The 18,016-nt window shown below is 60.6% G+C and overlaps 2 protein-coding genes across 5 annotated transcripts; one reads left to right on the top strand and one right to left on the bottom strand.

Moving 5' to 3' along the window:
- Window positions 1-132: 132 nt before the first annotated feature.
- Window positions 133-5,691, bottom strand: UBXN6 (UBX domain protein 6). Of its 2 annotated transcripts, none has more exons than XM_087769082.1 (11): window positions 5,067-5,683; window positions 4,469-4,623; window positions 4,333-4,394; window positions 4,056-4,187; window positions 3,393-3,490; window positions 2,916-2,991; window positions 2,745-2,829; window positions 2,274-2,493; window positions 2,040-2,170; window positions 1,248-1,393; window positions 133-749 (listed from the first exon to the last, which is right to left on the bottom strand). In XM_087769082.1, the coding sequence occupies exons 1-11, from the start codon at window positions 5,147-5,149 to the stop codon at window positions 621-623; spliced, it is 1,317 nt and encodes a 438-aa protein (XP_087625208.1). In that variant the 5' UTR covers window positions 5,150-5,683; the 3' UTR covers window positions 133-620. The 2 variants fall into 2 exon arrangements, 1 of the variants encoding a protein (XP_087625208.1); XR_015707287.1 differs by having other exon boundaries at window positions 600-749; window positions 2,040-2,165; window positions 5,067-5,691.
- A 587-nt stretch (window positions 5,692-6,278) lies between these two features.
- Window positions 6,279-17,855, top strand: HDGFL2 (HDGF like 2). 3 transcript variants are annotated; one of them, XM_087769080.1, is made up of 16 exons: window positions 6,279-6,448; window positions 9,143-9,219; window positions 9,301-9,439; window positions 11,314-11,493; window positions 11,923-12,039; window positions 12,208-12,279; window positions 12,519-12,666; window positions 12,877-12,952; window positions 13,030-13,315; window positions 14,029-14,123; window positions 14,631-14,701; window positions 15,070-15,140; window positions 15,365-15,466; window positions 15,564-15,777; window positions 16,574-16,697; window positions 16,917-17,855. In XM_087769080.1, the coding sequence occupies exons 1-16, from the start codon at window positions 6,377-6,379 to the stop codon at window positions 17,008-17,010; spliced, it is 1,938 nt and encodes a 645-aa protein (XP_087625206.1). In that variant the 5' UTR covers window positions 6,279-6,376; the 3' UTR covers window positions 17,011-17,855. The 3 variants fall into 3 exon arrangements, with proteins under 3 accessions (XP_087625206.1, XP_087625205.1, XP_087625207.1); XM_087769079.1 differs by having other exon boundaries at window positions 6,280-6,448; window positions 16,914-17,854; XM_087769081.1 differs by lacking the exons at window positions 9,143-9,219; window positions 9,301-9,439 and having other exon boundaries at window positions 6,280-6,448; window positions 16,914-17,855.
- The last annotated feature ends 161 nt before the right edge of the window (window positions 17,856-18,016 follow it).

The raw sequence follows: 18,016 nt of genomic DNA, 5'->3' as shown, positions 1-18,016 counted from the left end.
CAGGTGCTGTGAAGTGAAAAGGTAACGCCACAGCTGCACCAGTAACACCAGTGCCAGCCCCAGCACCGACTGGAGCTCGTCTGCATTTCAGACCTCTAAGAGCAATGCAATTCAAGTAACTTTGAACAGAACTGAGTCTTTAAATATTCCATTTAATCAGACTAAGCATAATTTTATCTAAATATATTCTCTCCAATAGGAGTTACAGTGCACACAGAAGCAAAAGGAAAAGCTGAGTTCTAAGCCCAGCCTGATATCCAGGCTCAATCGATTGGTAATCCAGCCTAGTACTAGCACCTCATCCCTCCTCCAAGGGAGGAGAGTGGTGCTTCTTCATGGTCTTGGAAACACCTCAAGCAGTCACTGCTAAACTTGTTTTTTTAAAGCCATTCAGAGCAGTCCTGTCAGTGTCTTACTGGGCAAGATTGCCTTAGTGTATGGCTACTGGAGTGGTGGAGGTGACTGCAAGGTTGGTGTGACATGGCAGAATCTAGACTCCTGCTCTGCAGAGCTACAACAAAGTCATTTCTGAGGTCAGGTAGCTGGAAGCTCCAACAGTCAGTACGGGAAAATGAGGGAACAGTCTAAAACCACCAGCACTGAATCCACTCCCCTTTATTTCATGACAGCGTCTGGACTCTGGAGAGAAGTTCTGGTTTCAGGGGGCTTGCTGGCTGCTCCTCTCCCGACGCCTGGATGTCTGCCATGACTGCTGCGTCCCAGGCCAGAGTCAGGAGGGCTGAGGGCACCTGGAACAGAAGAGGCTGTGTTATGAAGCTATAGCAATGTTATACTTTGACCTCATAACATGCTGTGTATGTTCACAGACCTGGAAAAACTTAGCAAGAGCACTCCAACTAAAAAGGACAAGTGTGGATTTCTGCAAGAAGCTCCCTAGGGGATGCCGCTTTGGGCTTTCTGTTGGAAGCCTTGTGCTAGAGCAGCGTTTGCCTCGCAGTTGGTGCCTTCCCTCTTTTCCCAGCGTGGACGCTAACCCTGTGATAAGAGCTGCTGGCAACTCCTATGACCTGCATTTGCTACAGGAGGTAGGGCCTTGGGCTTCCTTCCAGACCTCCTGCCTTCAAGCAGTCACTTCTTTCAGCTTAAAAAGAAGGGGCCAGAGCACAACTCACAGCACTGAGGGCAGAAGACACAAACTTCTCTAAGTTAGGAGCTGTAGAGGACTCTGCCAACCCAAAGACCCCTGTGGAAGGTACCAGCTGTCTTTTTTTCTATTTTATACTCACCAGCCCACATTCATTGAAGGCCAAATTCTCATCAGTCAGTTTGAGACCTCCGGGTCCCAACAGCTCAAAGGGCAGCCAGTCATCTCTGAGCGCTTCTCTTACAAAGTTGTAGAGCACAGATACTGATTCTCGTGCGTAAAAAGTCCCTGCCAGGAGAAAACAAGGTGAGAGATTGAGAGAGAGTGTCTGGCATTTACCAAACCTAACCTTTTTGCGGTAGGTTTCTTGGGGCTCGCGTACTGATGCAAACTTTAGGAACTACTTCAGTGACACAGAAACAGCCTTGATTCAGCTGAGAAGTATAAAAGCAGAATCCCCAAAGAAAAATATTACTTCAATTGTTGCAAGCCCCTGCCAGCTTGTAACAAAGAGTTGGGAAAGCCTGAAATGATTCCAGAGTTCTACTGCAAAATTTGAAGGGGATTTATACTGTTGTATAGCCTGACACCACACAGGCAACCTCACGCTGGTTACTCTAACAAACCGCTCTAATGAGTCCGGCGTGCTCGCGGTAGCCTGGGAAGAGCACGCTTTAATTAACAGCGCCTTGAGATTCTTCCCTCTCCACTCAGCCCTGGCTTAGAGTCCCAACCCTGTGCGGGTGAGGCAGGCGGAAGGCTCAGAGATGGGAAGAGTTCTTAGAGAAACATTACCCCGCTCTGCTTTTTGTTGCTTTATTCTACCAGCTGCGTTCAACACACCTCAAGCCTGCTTATTATTCAAGCTCTTGCACTACAAGTATTCTCAGAAGCTTTTGGGGGGTGTACAAAGACGAGGTAAGAAGTCTTTTACCTTGGAGGATGTATCCGTCGGGAAACCGGACTCGCACCAGGGTGTAGTTGTACTTCCGCATTTCCCTTTGTTCTTCTTTCTCTCGCATGGCTCTCGTCCTCAGCATCGAAGCCTTCTCCACTGCTTCTGTCCTTTAAAGAGAAGGCCATTTTTAGTGTGAAGGAGAGGTACAAGACTCTCGGCTGGCACTGTGCGCCCCTGGGCAGCCAGGGCCCTCCTCCGAAGCCTACTCACCGGAGCCGTTGCTCTCGTTTGATCTCTTCTGCAGTGAGGTTGTAAAAGTCATTTGGCAGCTCAAACCGAGCCGCTTCGGGTGATGGTTTAAATACACAGAGCTGGCGATCCAGCTGAGCCCTCACCGGCTCAGAGCTTAGAAGCTGTTCTTTGTAGTCCTTGAGGTCTTCCAACTTGGTCAGCATTTCTTCCTTCAGCACATAGTACTCCTCTGTGGTCTCTACAACCAAAGGGACAGGATTTGAGTCTCTTGTTCTTTACAGGAGTAATGTATGAAATACAGGAGCAAGGATCTCCAGAAAATGTAATGTCTTAACAGGGAAACTGCAGGGTGAGCGGCTGTTTCTGTCACAGCTGTTCTTGCAGCCTGTGGAGCACTCTCGACAACCAGCGCTGCCTCGCTAGCCTCCCCTGGGATCTCCCACCACCACCAAACTCCTGACTCCGGTTTAATACACTTAGATTTCTTGCCTTGTCCTGGAACAGGCAGTGTTTTTGTTTCAAACCCAATAGCCTGGAAAAATCTGTGTATCCCTTCCAGGCAGCTTATCCTTTCCTGGAAGAAAAGGAAAGAATTTAGATGTGGTCTGCTCCAGGCAAGGATGTTCCTAGGCAGAGCACCTGCAGGAGTCTTGACCTCACCTGAAACACTTTGTTCTGCAGTTTGATTTTCTGGTACTTCTCCTCCTCTGGATGGAGATAGATATTATCCAGGTATCTGCAGAAAGAGGAATGCACTGCATGGATCAAAGCCGGCACTTCAGGACACACTACCCCAAGGTGTAAGAAGAGACTGAAAAACCTCATAGAATTTCTCACAAAGAGCTGAAAAGCTGAGGAAAGTAAAATACATCAGTGTTTCTTGCCCATGCCAGAGAGAAGATGGGGGTGGCTGATCTCAACCAGCAGCTCCCCAACCCCTTGGACGAGTGGACCAACTCTTACAACATCTGAGATGCTGACCTTATTTCGTAACTAACGGTTAAGACTGTTTGAGTGTTTGGCTTTGGTTTTCTTCTGACTTTGCCTAGTTGCAGCAAGAAATCCACCTGCCTGCTAGCCTTCCACGGAAAGGACAAGCTACCTGCGTGCTCGGGCCTACTAGCGCAGCCCACGTACTTGGCCATGGTCTCCACGCCCGCTCGTACTTTCTCCCGGTCCTTATTGAAGGTGTGAATCTCCATGATCGAGGCAGCCACCGGGTCTACGGAGAAATACTGGGGGAGAAGGAGAGAAGCTGGTGTTATTCTGCACAAAGGGAGGTGTGGGTCTGTCGTGGTTTAACCCTGACCAGCTCAGCACCACGCTCGTTCCCCCCGCAGTGGGATGGGGGAGAGAATCAGAAGGGTAAAAGCAGGGGAAAAAAAATCCTAAAGCCAGGTTAATAGGTAAAGCAAAAGCTGTGCGTGCAGGCAAAGCAATTTATTCACTGCTTCCCAGTTCAGCCATTTCCAGTGTGTCATCACCATTGTTTTTATCACATGACAGCACCATCCCAGCTGCTATGAAGAAAATTAACTCTGTCCCAGCCAAAACCAGTACAGGGACAGAGTTCCCGTTCCCAGTCCCAGCATTTCCAGCAAGCCGAAGGGAGGGTGCTCGGACAGGCATTTCTACATCTGCAGCAGAACAGAGTTGCCCTTGGGGAGACGGTGGAGATGTTACAGGGAGAAGGCGGAGGGGTGGAGAGGTTGCTGCTGCCGTGCTTGAGGGCACCTGCGCCACAAACCGAGTTCAAACAGGAGGAAGGGAAGCGGCACAGCGGGCAGAGGTGGCGCTTACCGACTGGATGGCTTCCCTGATGTGCTTCTCCTTCTCGTCTTTCCTCACGACCGCGCCGGTCAATGGGCAAACGAAATAGACCCCTGAAACAGAGGGGGCGGCTGCCCCTTCCTCGTCCGGGGATGCAAGGTCCTAAAGGAGACAAAGCCAGGCACTGAGCTGAGCCCAGGAAGGTTTTGTGGGGTTTTTTTGTTCTTAAATATGCTGGCACAGCTGCACAGGGGAGGAACTGCAGCGCAGAAGGGTGCTGAGCAGGGAACAGCCCTGTCTCTCCTACCTTTTCCTCCGCAGGGAGCCCTTTCCCGCTCGCGGCCGCCTCGGCCATCAGCTCTTTTCTCACTACGAGAGACAAAGCCGGGTTACGGCGGTGAACAGGGTGGAGGGTCAGCGGGTTCCGGAGGGCTGGAACCTACCCTGGTTCTTGATGGCCTCCTGGGAGGAGGGTGCCTTGGCCTTGGGCTTCAGCTCCATCCGGGCCAGCGCCGCCGCCGCCGCCATCTGCGCCTCATCCGTCGGTCCCTGGCGGGGCTTCGGCGCCGCTTCGGCTTTCGGCTTCTCCTTGGGGACCCTGGGCAGGAGGCAGCGGCAGAGCTCAGTGGGCGGCCACCGCACCGGGACGGCGACGGCTCCACTACCGCACCGGCCTGGACCTGGCCACAGACGCGGGACGGTCGTTACCGGGCCGGTGCCCTCCGGGGAGGAGGCAGGCGGGGAACCGGTTGCCCCGGTGCGGCTGCATCGCTGCCCTGTGAGTGTCGGCCCCCGCGGGACGGGCGGCCCGGGCACCGCGGTGAGCGTCGGCTACGGCCGTCGGTCTCGGCCCCGGCCCCGTAGTCCCCCGGCGGGCACCGGGCCCAGGGCGGCTGCGGGGGCCGCGGACACCGGCAGCGGGGCGGAAGGGGCCGGCTCCCGCCCAGTCGGCCCCTCTCGCTACCGGCAGCGCCCCGGGCCGGCTTCCACCGCCCCGCCCCGGGCCCACCGTTACCGGGCGGTTCCCCCCCTACCCCGTACCGGGACGGCTCCGAGAGCTTCTGTCCGGGCCCCGCGGTTTTGAACTTCAGGTCGGTCTTAATCTCCTGGAAGAACTTGCGCATGGCGGCGGGGCAGCGGCGGCGGCAGCGGGACCGGGACCGCCCCGCCCGCGTCACCGCCACCGGAAGGGGCGTGTCCGCCCGCCGCTCTAGGCGCCCGCCACTCGGTGGCCTCGGCGGTCCTCCGGCGCGGCGGGGCGGGGGGCTCAGCTGGCCCAGACCAGGCTTTAAGCCCGGCGGCAGGCCCAGCCCCCCGCCGCCGGCGCCCCGTCCTCGCCCCGGGACGCTCCCCGCTCCCCCATGGGGTCGCCCCCGGCCGCGGGGCCGCTGGCAGCGGCTGACTCCGGCGGGGCCTGGGGCGAGCCCGCGCTGCGGCGGGGCCGCGTCCCCGGGCCGGGCCCAAGGGGTGGCGGGGGCCGGAGCTCGCCCTCGGGCGCAACCCCCCGGGTCCCCGTGTGCCCCCGGGCCCGGCCCGGCCCGCACGGCTGCTGCCCCGGGCCCCTCCCCACAGCCCTGGCCCTCACCCTATAGCCCTGGCCCCCTCCTTATAGCGTTGTCCCTCACCCTATAGCCCCTGGCTCACACCCTGTAGCCCTGACCTATACCCCACAGCCCTTATCCCCCACCCTATAGCCCTCTCCCACACCCTATAGTCCCTGGCCCTCACCCTATAGCCTGTCCTTCACTCTATAGCCCTGACCTATACACCACAGCCCTTATCCCCCACCCTATAGCCCTCTCCCACACCCCACAGCCCCTGTTCCCCCTCCCTATAGCCCTGTCCCTCACTCTATAGCCCTGACTTATACCCCACAGCCCCTGTCCCCCTCCCTATAGCCCTGACCTATACACCACAGCCCTCATCCGCCACCCTATAGCCCCTGTCCCTCACCCTATAGCCCCGGCCCCCTCCCTATAGCCCTGGCCCTCACCCTGTGGCCCTGCCCTATCCCCCGCAGCCCTCCTCTCCCACCCTATAGCCCCGTCCCTGCCCTATGGCCCCGGCCCCCCCGCCCCTCTCCCCACCCCCGCCCCCCCGCCCCCTCTGGCCACGCCCCTCCGCGCCCCCCTCCTCCGCGCCTCTAGCGGCGCGGCCCAATCCCGTTATCTCACCGTGCCCTCGCCTCGCTTCCATTGGGCGATACGGCGGAGCGACGCGGCGCTGAACCAACGGGAGCTGGCGCCGCGGGCGGGGGCGGGACATCCTGCGGGCCGGGCCGTCCCCGCCCCGCTGCCCGGTGCTGCCCGCGGCCTGGGCCTCCGCCGCCGCCGCCCCGCCCCGCGGCCGCCATGCCGCACAGCTTCAAGCCCGGAGACCTCGTCTTCGCCAAGATGAAGGGCTACCCGCACTGGCCGGCCCGGGTGAGACCGCGGGACCGCGCCGGCGGGGGGACGCACCGGGGCGGGGGGGGGGGGGGCCGGGCCGGGGATCCCGTACCGGGCTGGAGACCCTGTACCGGGCTGGGGGACCGGTACCGGGATGGGGACGCGTACCGGCTCCTGTCCCGGGGTGGGGGGCCCGTACCGGGATGGAGATGCCATAACGGTACCCGTAGCGGGATGGGGACCCGGTACCGGGATGGGGGACCTGGTACCGGCACCTGGCCCGGGATCGGGGCCCGGTAGCGGCATGAGGGACCTGTCCCAGCACCCGTACTGGGATGGAGATCCCATAATGGCATCTATTCCGGGATGGGGACCCGGTAGCGGCATGGGGTGTCCCGTACTGGGATGGGGGACCCATACCGGTATCTGTCCTGGGATGGGGGCCCGGTACCGGCGTGAGGGACTTGTCCCAGCGCCCGTACTGGGATGGGGAATCCCGTCCCAGCGCCCGTACTGGGTTGGGACATCCTGTACTGGGATGGGAGCTCTCGTACCGGCACCTGTACTGGGATGTGGACCCGGTACCAGGACGGGGTGTCCCGTACTGGGATGGGAGGTCCCATTCCAGCACCCATATTGGGATGGGGACCCGTTATGGGAATGGGGCATCCTGTACCAGAATGGGAGACTTCATGTCAGCGCCTGTACTGGGATGAGGGCCCAGTACTGGGATGGAGATCCCCTACAGGCACCCATGCTGGGATGCGAGCCCAGTACCGGGATGGGGTCTGCACTGGGATGGGGGTCCCACACCAGTGGGCACCCATACCAGCACTGGGGTTTGATCCCGAGAGCAGGGTGTCAAGTTGGTACCTGTACCAGGATGGAGAAACCCAGAGTGGGATGGGGGTCCAAGACTGGAACTGGTGTCCCATGCTGGTACCTGAACTGGGAGGAGATCCTGCACCAGGCTGGGGGTCCCGTCCTGGCACCCACGCCGAGGGGGGGGGTCCCACACTGATGCCTGTACCTGGCAAGGGATGGGGGAGACCTGGGGGTCCCCTCACCAGGAGGGTGTTAGACAACCCTGTGCAGGGGGACCAGGGACCCCCCAGTCCTGTCCCAATGGCACCCAGGGGAGACCCTGACCCCCTTCGGGTGACCGCACGGCGCCTCAGCCCTGCTTCACCCACCAGGACCCCTGGCCTGGGGACCCTCTCTCCTGCTGGGGTGACCCCTGCTGCACCCCGGGACCCTGGCGCTCCAGGCACCCCGACCCCACGGGGGTGTTCCTCAGCCCACCCCCTGCCCCAGCACCCTGGACACATGCTGCCCCTTGCCCTCCCTCCTCATCCTCATCCTCCCGCTGCCCAGCGGGGCCCTGCCCCTCCAGAGACCCCCATTCCCCTTCCCAGCCTGGAGGTCACCCACCCTCTGTTCTCAGGCTGGGGACAGCAGCAGGAGGCCTGAGTTTGGGGAGGGGTGGGGGACAGAGCCGGGGTCCGGGGCTGTGTCCCTTGGTGGGGACGGGGGGGACACACGCGCCGGGGACAGCGCCTGGGTGTGATGCGTGCGGGGGGCTGCGGCTGAGCGCTCGTGAGGTGCGGGATCAGAGGGTGCCGGTGCAGTTTGGGGGGGTGCGGATGGAGTGATGGAGCGCGTGTGGTAGGGGACGACTGGTCCCGCTGGCCGGGTGACAGCGTTGTGCCGTGGTGGTGCCTGGAGGAGACCCGGAGGAGTGGGCAGAGCGGGGGCCGGTGTAGGATGTGCTGACCGGGGGAGCACGAGGCGTCTCTGGGGCTCGGATGGGGGTCTGTGGTGGTCCCCAGTGGCGGCCGAGGGCGAGGCGGGTTCATCTGCTTGAAGGTGTCCGACGGCAAGAGACTGGCAGGTGGAAACTGTGTGGGATAGGGGCCGGCAGGTACCGGGGAGGCTCAGGGTGCCGGAGACAACGATGCTTGGCTGCACCACGCCGTGAGATCTAGGATGCCGTCCCCACGCTGTCCTGGCTGGCCTGGCGCCGAGAGGACTCGGTCGTTCCAGGAGAGCCCTCGCGCTGCCGGCGTCTGCAGCCCCTCCTGCTTTAGCTCGCTTGCTCTTTTGGGGAAGGCTTTCCCCTGCCCCGAAGACCTCCCCAGCACGCGGGGCAGCCCCTGCAGACCCCGAGGCTCCCGCCTGCGGCTCTGCCCGCAGCCCAGACCACGTGGAGCAGACAGACGGGCGCTGGAGCCGGCGCATGGGAAGAAGATGGGGTGGCCCACGCGTCCCGCTGGCAGCGGGGCTTTTTCTGCGGCCGGTCTCCAGCCAGGAAGGACCCTCAGGCCGCCCCGTTGGAGCAATCGCCCCCCACCCCGGGCTGGAGGGGGCTTCGCTCGGGCGTCCCCCCCCAGAGGCGGCCCGTGCGATGGATCTCTGGGGAGTAGCACAAGGCCCGCATTTCCCCGGGTGTTGAGCCCGGCAGCAGAGAGACAACCTTGCGCCGAGCTCTAGCCGTAGAGCATCCGTGCCGGATCCCTTCTGTTACTCTTCTAGAGATCCCACCGGGCCCCGACGCCGCAGTGGGACTCTTGTCCGTAGCAAGGTCCCCATCCGGGTGCTTTCTTGCCGTGCTTGCCTCCAGGCGGGTGCGGGTGCCGGAGGCCGACGCTGCTAGCCGGGGCTGACGTGCCTCGCAGAGGACGTTCTCAAGCCGCTCTCTCTGACCACCTCCTGCTTTGGGTTTCCTTTCAGATCGATGACATCGCGGACGGCGCTGTGAAACCCCCACCGAACAAGTACCCCATCTTCTTCTTCGGCACCCACGAGACGTAAGCGCTGCCTCGCTCCCCTCTCTGGGCTTTGCCCCGCTGCCTCTGCTCCGGGCTCACCTCTGCTTTGTTTCTCTCCAGCGCCTTCTTGGGCCCTAAAGATCTGTTCCCTTATGAAAAATATAAAGACAAATATGGGAAACCAAACAAGAGAAAAGGCTTCAACGAGGGATTGTGGGAAATCCAGAACAACCCTCACGCCAGTTACAGTGCCCCTCCGGTGAGTGCGGCCTCGCGCGTCGGGGGGGCAGCGAGGACGTGGGCTGCCGGCGCCTCCATCTCTCCTTTCCTCCAAGTCGCTCTCCTCCTTTTCTGCTTCTCATTGCTATGGTGCCGATGCACTTCCAGCTCGCAGATCGGCTTTCTCAGGGTTGAAGTAGCTTCCCTTCCCTGCCCTCTCCCTTCCTGAGGGGCTCAGCCCTCCTCCTCTTCCTCCTCCTCTGGAGGAAGATGCCTTTGCCCCATCTTCAAGGTGGAACTGGGGATGTGCTTTGTGCCACTTGCCCAAAACCACAAAGGATTTCGCTGTCAGAGCGAGAGCTTGAGGCTTGCTCGTCCCCAGCTTCCAGACCTGCGTGTGGAGCGTTGGGCAGTCCCCCTCTTCATCCGTTTCTGAGGTCCTGAGCCAAAAGCTGCTGGGCTGCTCCTTCAGCAGGCTTCAGAGCAGGCCAGGAGACAGCTCTTTGCTCTCAATTGCTTGCGTGGGCATTTCGTAACCATAATTGTGTGATACAATTTATTGTATAGCGATCTTCAAAGAAGGCGTCCAAAGCAGCTTCATAGGCAGTTGGTCTGAAGAGGCAGAGGAAGGTTTTTAAGGTGAGCTACAAGGCCAAGGTGGTCTAGAGGTAGGCAGGCTCAGGGAATGAGTCCCCCTGGCTGTGCTGCTGCCAGTGCAGGAAAGAGGATGTGGTTTGAGTAGCTGTGGGAGATGGTCGGACCCAAGACCACAGGTGTAGGGTAAGGTGAGACCATGGAGATGCTTGAAAACCTGGAGAACAACTTCAGCTTTTGGGCGGGAGGTTGGTGATGGTCAGGGAGGCAGCACCCGCTTTGTCCGGGGACTCCGCTGTGAACTCCCAGCAGGGGTAAGAAACCCGCTGGTGAAGGGCCTGCTGCGATTGAGGGACCAAGGCAATGCCAACGGCCCCGGCACGGCTGAGGGTTCACTGATGCCAACTGCGGTTTGTGGCCAAAATGCCTGGAGGAGCAGAAGAAGAGACTGAAGTAGACGTCTTTTTTGGTTTTGTGACCTAAATGAAAGAGGTGCCAGGAACAGTCAAGGACAAGGAGAGGCTTTCCAGCAGGAAGGCTCTGGCACTGGAAGAATCCCAGCTCTAGGAAACCCCTTGGTTGCAATGTCCTTGCATGAGGAACCTCATGATGGGCTGGTGAGAAGCCAGGAGACCTTCCCTACGTGGGAGTGAGGGAGCAGGACACAGAAGATCCCAACTGGGAAGAGTAGCCACCACGCTGGACTTCTTGTGTGGACCTTTCCCATGGGAAAGGTGTGCAATGTGCTGTGGGTGAAGCCATCTGAGAAGGAAGAGGCCTGACCCGAGTCGAGGGCTGGTGGCCAGCCCACCGGAGGAGAACGGCCACTCCGTGACGCCGGAGGAGAGGCTGAACCAGGCCACCCAGCCCTGCTTGTCTGGCGCCGTTAGGGCAGAGGGCTGGGGTCCGCTCACCCAGGAGGGGCTGTTGGGTCGAGGCAGAGCGCGAGGATGGGGGGCAGAGGGGGGCGAGGCGGCAGCAGCGGGTGGGAGCCGAGCCGGGGGATCCAGAGGGAAGGTGTTGCTGGTGGTCTCGGGGTGGTGCGTGAGGGGCCGTGGGAAGTGGATGCAGGGGAATTAGAAGGGGGTCGACTGAGCGTCCTCGTTGAAGGGCTGGTCACGTTGTCCCCCTGCCCCAGAGCCATGCCGAAGGGTTCTGTGCTGGGAGGGGAGGCTGCCCCACGCTCCTCTGCACGCACACCTCTCTGCTCAGCGCTGCCGTCCATCGCTCGTCACCCTTTTGTGCCCCTTCTCCTCTCCCCCCCGGTACGCCACAGGCCCCTCGGGGTGATAACACAGCTCTCCTCTCTGCTGTCTTTAGCCTGCAAGCTCCTCGGACAGCGACGTTCCCGAGAACGACCCGATGGGGGGAAGCGATGCAGGTGACGATGAGGAAGACACTGCCATGGCTGCAGTCGCCACGGAGAAAATGGAAAGCGATGAGGACTCAGATCGAGGCAGTGACCACAGCGGGCTCAAACGAAAATCGCTGGCTATGAAAGTGAGTGTGGGCTGAGGCGGTTCCATGCAGTGGGGACGGGAGGGTGTCCTGGTCAGGAGGATGCCGATGCAGTCCTTGGGTCCACCACTGAGCTCTCGTCCACCATGCAGCATGTCAAACCCACCATGGCAGGAGGTGGTGAAGAAACCAACTCCCTCTGGATTTTCCGGTGGGAAATGGGGTTCAGTGCATGTCTGGGGGTCTCACAGCTGTCTCACGTTGTCTGTGAGGTGGTGGGACGACCCAGTCCTGGTGTGGTTTGCAGCCCAGAGGAGAAGCCAGAGCTGCAGATCTCTTCTGAGTGCACGGGGCTGCTCTTGCAGCCAGTCGGGAAGAGTTGGGCAAAGCCCCTTCCCAGCAAGCGTCGGCTTTCTGTTACGGGTGGAGGGGGAGTGGGCTTCTCTCACATTGTCACTTTTCGGATATCAGATGCCAGTGGCAAAACGGCCTCGGAAATCTTCCAGTGACCTGGATCAGGGCAGCCCCTCCCTGACAGAAGAGGAGAACTCAGAAACATCTTCCGAGTCAGAAAAAAACAGTGACCAGGTGAGAGGGTTTTGGGATACACTTGTATGGAGGCTGGCAGGGCGGTGGGGAAAGTGCTGGAGGAAAAGCATTTCCATCTGGGAGGGCAACAGCTTGAGGGAACCTGACTGGCTTCTGAGACCATCGTGAGACTGTTCTCCATTTCTTCCTATCCGTGTTTTCCTCCAGGACTTCACTCCCGAGAAGAAGCCAGTGGCCAGGGCTCCCCGGAGGATGCCAGCAGGGGGGAGGAAGAAGAAGGTAAAGGACCCCCAGTCTGCAGCGCAGCGGGAGGGAAGCTGGAGAGGAGTCTGGGGTCGGTGCTGCCTGGAGGGGGGCCGGGGGGTGGCAGGGCTCTGCCATGGGCTGGGTGCGGGCCCAGTGCTAGGCGGGACCTCGCTGCTGCCTCGGAGATGGGTTGTGCCCCGTGCTGCTGTGTTTTGGGGCACGCTGCTGAGCCGCTGCCACCCCCCCGATCCAACCCCGCTCTGTGCCTGCAGAAAGTGGAGTCTGGCTCCGACTCAGACTCCAAAGTGGACTCGGATTCGGAAATGGGAAACGCGACTGTGGACATGACCAAGTCAGATTCCAACTCCGATTCAGACTCGGATGTGTCTGTGAAGAAGGCTCCGCGGGGCAGGAAGCCAGGTAACGCCAAGGAAGCTTCTTCCACCACCGCTGCCTTCCTCGGGGGACTGGAGAGCATGTGAGGCTGGGGGTCCCGAGGCTCTGGGGTCCCCTTCTGTTGTGGACGCCTTCCAGCCCCTCCCTGAAGAGCCCTCTGCCCCCCCAGTTTGTGGCTGTTTTAATAGAGGGACAACCAGGGCTGCTGCTGAACATCTCCCCGTTGTCTTGCAGCTGAGAAACCCCCTCCCAAGCCCCGTGGCAGGAAACCGAAGCCTGAGCGTGTCCCGACCAGCTCCAGCAGCGACAGGTGAGATCAGCTGGGATGCTGGAGGGTCACCACCTCCCCTCCGCCCAAGGGGTCTAAACGTGCTCTGTCCTTTGCAGTGACAGCGATAGCGACGTGGACCGCATCAGCGAGTGGAAGAGGCGAGATGAAGAACGACGGCGGGAGCTGGAGGAGAAGAGGAAGAGGGAGCAGGAGGAAGAGATACGTCGACTCCGGGAGCAGGAGAAGGAGGAGAAAGAGAAGAGGAAGGAGAAAGCGGAGAAGGGCGAAGAGATGCACTCGGACTCAGACAGCAGCGCAGAGGATGAAGTGGCCAAAAAGGGCCGGAAAGGTCGGGCCAAGGCCCCGTCTTCCTCGGACTCCGAACTGGAGCTGGAGAAAGAGGTGAGTACAGAGCTGTGGGGAGCTGGGACAAACAGACAGCCCATCCTCTCAGGTCAGGTCAGCAGGAACGTCCAGGAGTGGCAGGGACCTGCTGTCTTGGTCTTGCGTTACCCTGGGGTGGCCCACGGAGCCCTGGGAGGGGTTGTGTCTGTAGGCACATCCATGCCTTGCCAATGGCAGTTCTTCTCCTGGCCCAGGACGCCCCATCCAGCTGTGGGTCTCGCATCGCCATGATGCTCTCTCTCCCACCAGTCATTGGATTTGCTCCACTGCCCTCCCCGGAGCCTGGAGGAGCATCAGCCGGATTCGGCTGAAGCACAGGGAAGGGTTGCAGAGGGCTCAGAGGAACCGTGCTGCCTGTAGTCAGAGGCCAGGTCGCCCTTTTAGCCTGGCGAGTTCCTCCTGTGGAGGGGGAGCCAGGAAAGCAGCCCGAAGACCTTGTGGTCTGGAAGGGCGCGTGGGTCTGCCAGTCGGGTACTGCAGGCTGGGGGGGCCACTGTAGGTCCCAGGATATTTAGTTTTGGAGCAGAACACCACTGTGCTGCAACCTGAGTCCTTTTTTATCCCGTGCGGGGGATGCCCCTGCACCCAAAGCGACTTGCAGCAGTGGTGCAATGGGTGCTGGACCGTGCCCAGCTGGGGCCGTGGCACTGTCTCCCTCCTGCAGCGGGGAGGGCTCTGCCGCTCTCGCCTGCATTGTTCTCTCCTCCAAGGTAAAGAAGCCAGCGAAGAAGCAGCCCTCGGAGTTGTCAAGGAAACCGAATCAGAAGGAGAAGAGGGGCCGAGCAGAGGAGAAACCACGGAACAAGTCAGCATCTCCCCTCCCCGCATCGGTGCTTTCTTCCTCTGGGGACAGGGCCGTTCCCCTGCTGACACCCCGGGGTGGGGATGGGGCTCCCAGTGGAGCTGCCCCTGGGCCAGCAGCACCCGTGAAGAGGCTGGACTGTTGCCTCCCCTCTTGTCTCCTCGAGCTGAAGGGGCTGGAGGAGGTGTCGGGGGCACTGGGCTGAGCTTCCGTGGTGTTTTCCATCTTGCAGGGGAAGATCTTTGGGGTATTGCTTTGGGGCTCTGCCTTTCTGCAATCCCGGGAAGCTGGGGCATGGGGGAGCTGCTGCCTCAGGGCTCCCGTCTGCCTGCGAGCTGGGAGATGTGTGTGAAAGCGTGGGTGGAGCGTGGCAGGGCTCTGCTGCCTGGCTTGCACCGTCGGGCAGGCCGGGGGGATGCGCCCATGTGTGCCGTCAGCCTTCTTGTTAGCCCAGCAGCGAGTGGGTGGTTTCACCTGGATGATCTTACCTCTTCCCTTTTCCTCCCACAGACCTTTGAAAGTGGAACGAGGCCGGAAGAAATCTGACCTGATCCCCGAAAGGAGGATGGAGAAGAAAAAGGGTGAGAGCCATTGCTTGCTGTCACAGAGGGGGGGAGAGGGAGAGAACGGATCCAGGGCTGGTTCCGCCATCCCGAGGAAAGAGAGGGATCTTTCCCACAGGGCCCTTCCCAGCACTGCTGTGGTCCCGGCATCGTGTTGGAAAGTATTTACAGGGTGTGCAGAGACAGCAAGCTTCCCTATATACATCCCCTCCCGATCTCGGCCCGCACCAATCCATCCTCTTCAGAGAGGCCCCTGGGGCTGTGTTTGACTTTGGAGATGCAGGAGGAAACCAAACCCTTGCCGGGGCAGAGGTCCTGGGCTCCAGGCAGTGCCGTGCTCTCCTCCAGTGGCCTCATGCCTCGACCTGTCTCTCTTGCTGCTCCAGAGCCCACAGTCGAAGAGAAACTTCAGAAACTTCACAGCGAGATCAAGTTTGCCCTGAAGGTGGATAACCCGGTGAGTGCCTGAGAGCGTTGGCCTGGCCTGGGAGGTCCCTGCTCGCTGTGTCCTCAGCCACTGCCTGAGTCTTGCCCGGCTGCGATATCTGGCGGTGCTCAGCCCGGCTGAGCCTCCTCTTCCCTTTGCTGGGTGGCATCAGGGGACCGTGCTCACGCAGCACTGCCCCAGGTGCCCACAGGGAGACTTCCAGGCAGCTTCTGAGCTTGGTGCCATCCTTGCAGGACATCAAGCGGTGTCTGAATGCGCTGGAGGAGCTGGGCACGCTGCAGGTCACCTCTCACATCCTCCAGAAGCACACTGATGTGGTGGCTACGCTGAAAAAGGTAGGGCAGAGGGCTGAGTCCCTGCCTGGAGGGGGCGAGGAGCGTGCTTGGGTCACCGCAGCTCTAAGGGCGTCCCTCCTCCCTCTTTCTGGTTCAGATCCGTCGCTATAAAGCAAACAAGGACGTGATGGAGAAAGCTGCCGAAGTCTACACCCGGTTGAAGTCGCGCGTCCTGGGACCAAAGATGGAGGCGATCCAGAAAGCCAACAAAGCTGGGCCTGAGAAGGACAAGGGGGAGGCGGAGAAGGGCCAGGAGAAGCTGTCGGGAGGGGAGACACGGAATGAGAAGGGGGAAGAGGAGACGAATGCTGGTAACGCTCCCTGCATGCCCCGGGGTGGTTCCCTGCTCTGTCCGGGCACGTAGCGATCCCAGGGCCCTTCTCAGGGCACGGCCCATCCCGCTGGGGACCAGGGACACGGCACGTCCCGCTGGGGACGAGGGACACAGACAGGGACACGGCATGTCCCGCTGGGGACTGGGGACACGGACAGGGGTGGCTCTTGGCCTCAGTGGCGGAGGGGAGCGGCAGCCACATGTGGCACCTCCAGTCCCTTGTTCGCTGAGTGCCAAGAGTGGGAAAGGCCTGAATATCCAAGGCTCGCGGCAGTGAGAGCAGAGGGCAAACCTCACCGCCCGCACCCTGGCTTTGGGTGCCTCTGAGCTGATTTTTGGGCCAGGACGGCTCCTCGCTGCCAGCTTGAGCACTGGTCCAAGGCACCAGGGAGATGGAGGAATGCGGAGACGCCCTTGGACGCTGGCTCAGGCTCTTGCGCAGGCAGCTGGTGACTGGGATCTTCCACCCTCGTAGCCGGGTCCCTGCCTGGGGACGTCCCGGTGATGCTGCAAGAGCCTTCCCAGAAGAGCTGATGGGGAAAATCTGCTCTGACGCCTGCCTCTGGGCTTGGGGGATGGAGTCTTGGGGGCCCTTCTTGTAGCTATCGGGGTCAGGCCAGACCTGGGGTCCCCTCGGTCTCAGCTGGGTGTCCCTTGCCTGGATGGGGACAACCTGTGCCCGTGGGTCCTCGGCTTGCCCAGCCCCTCGTGGGTCAGTGTGGACGAGGTCCGCTGTGGGGACCCGAGTGTCTGAGCCTCTCTCTTCCCTTTAGACTTGTCGGGTCCTGTGAATGGTGAATCCCTGTCCCAAAAAGTGGAGGGCACAGAGGAGAAGGACAAAAGCCAAGGGCTGGGAGCCGGAGAGCCGGAGGCGTCCGCCGAGGAGACCCACAACAAGTGAGCGTGCGGGGGGCAGAGCTGCGAGCTCGGGAGCTCTCCTGGACCTGGTGCACGTCCACGCTGGGCTCTCGTGGGGATGGTCTGGGGGGCTCTTGGGGGTTGTGTCAGGCTTTTCCCGGCTTGGGAAGGAGCCTGGGGCATGGATGAGGGAATGCTGTGGGCAGGGGAAGGCGGATGGGCAGGGGAGACGCTCACTGAGATGTTCTCCCCCAGCAGCGTGCAGGATTATCCCAAGGCCGAGCGAGCTGGGCCGGAGCGGGAGAGGGCTCGCGGGGAGTCAGAGGCTGTGGATGACGCAGAGGAGAGCTGAGGAAGCGGCTCCCGCCTGGAGGAGGAGACGGAGGGGCCACGAAGGGAGAGCGGCCTCTGCCTCGTCTCCTGCTTGAGTTACTTCACTAAGTCACGCAGTAGCTGATGTCCTAGGTCTTGTCCTGTGCCCCAGCCCCGCGAAAGCACCGACCGCGGGGGTCTGTGCTGGTTGTCTGTATTTGTCCCCTCTTTTTTTGTTTTGGTTTGGTTTTTTCTTTTTTTTGTTTTGTTTTGTTTTGTTTTTCCCCCTTACCTAATTTCTTGTGATTTCAACCAACATGAAATGAATATAAAGGGTTTTTTAATGAAAAACACAAGGAGCCCTAGTGTCTGTTTCTTGAGGCATCGCTGACTGTGACGAGGGGAGTGCAGGAGCATCCCCCTGCCCGGGGCCGGGGCTGGAAAACGCCCCCACGGGTCCCCCCTTCCCCCTGGCCCTGGCCCACCTTATGAGCCGGGACCAGGCACCCATGGGTGTCCCTGCCGGGCCCTGGCGAGGGGAGCCCAACCAGGCTGCTTTCTGCTTGATTTTATGGGCTCTGCCTCAGCCATGGGGGCTTCTCTCTGCTGCTCCGAGCCCCCTTCCCCACCATCGCCTTCTCTGCGGCCGGAGGCAGCTGCTGGAGCCGGGTCCCTCTGCTCCAGGGGAGGCAGCAGGGCTGGGCACCAGCTTTTGGGTTAAAAACAGAATAAATATTGTGTGTATTCTCTCCTATCTCAGCCAGGGAGGGACTGAAGCGTGGCAGCATCCTGCCTTGTGCTGGGCAGCATCTTTGTCTGTCTGTCTGTCTGCTCTTTTGCAAAGATTCGAAGCTTTTGTACATGTCAAATAAAGATGTTCCCAGCTCAACCAGACGCTGCGTCCTCGAGTCCTGTTTGTGCCGTGGCGGAGGGAGGATGCCCCGGCCCCGCTTTGAGGCTGCTGTTGCCATAACTCTGCCCTGGGGAGAGGGTTATTTTCTTTTTTCCAGGGCTGATTTCACGCTCCAGCCAGCCCTCCGTAAACA

Source organism: Nipponia nippon, unplaced genomic scaffold (assembly GCF_047370975.1).
Source record: "Nipponia nippon isolate SJK-2023a ecotype South Korea unplaced genomic scaffold, ASM4737097v1 scaffold_31, whole genome shotgun sequence".
Classification (NCBI taxonomy): domain Eukaryota; kingdom Metazoa; phylum Chordata; class Aves; order Pelecaniformes; family Threskiornithidae; genus Nipponia; species Nipponia nippon.
Note: the sequence above shows the minus strand (reverse complement) of the source record. Positions and strands in the feature narration are given on the sequence as shown.

What these genes read in the sequence shown, in the direction of transcription:
- HDGFL2 (XM_087769079.1), top strand. Translation starts at nt 6,377, where the DNA reads ATGCCGCACAGCTTCAAGCCCGGAGACCTCGTCTTCGCCAAGATGAAG. An exon ending in CAGGGGGGAGGAAGAAGAAG is followed by an intron (nt 12,280 to 12,518) that starts GTAAAGGACCCC and finishes CTGTGCCTGCAG; the next exon opens with AAAGTGGAGTCTGGCTCCGA. An exon ending in ACCAGCTCCAGCAGCGACAG is followed by an intron (nt 12,953 to 13,029) that starts GTGAGATCAGCT and finishes TGTCCTTTGCAG; the next exon opens with TGACAGCGATAGCGACGTGG.
- UBXN6 (XM_087769082.1), bottom strand. Translation starts at nt 5,149, where the DNA reads ATGCGCAAGTTCTTCCAGGAGATTAAGACCGACCTGAAGTTCAAAACC. An exon ending in GGCTCCCTGCGGAGGAAAAG is followed by an intron (nt 4,188 to 4,332) that starts GTAGGAGAGACA and finishes TGTCTCCTTTAG; the next exon opens with GACCTTGCATCCCCGGACGA. An exon ending in TGCAGAACAAAGTGTTTCAG is followed by an intron (nt 2,830 to 2,915) that starts GTGAGGTCAAGA and finishes CTTTTCTTCCAG; the next exon opens with GAAAGGATAAGCTGCCTGGA.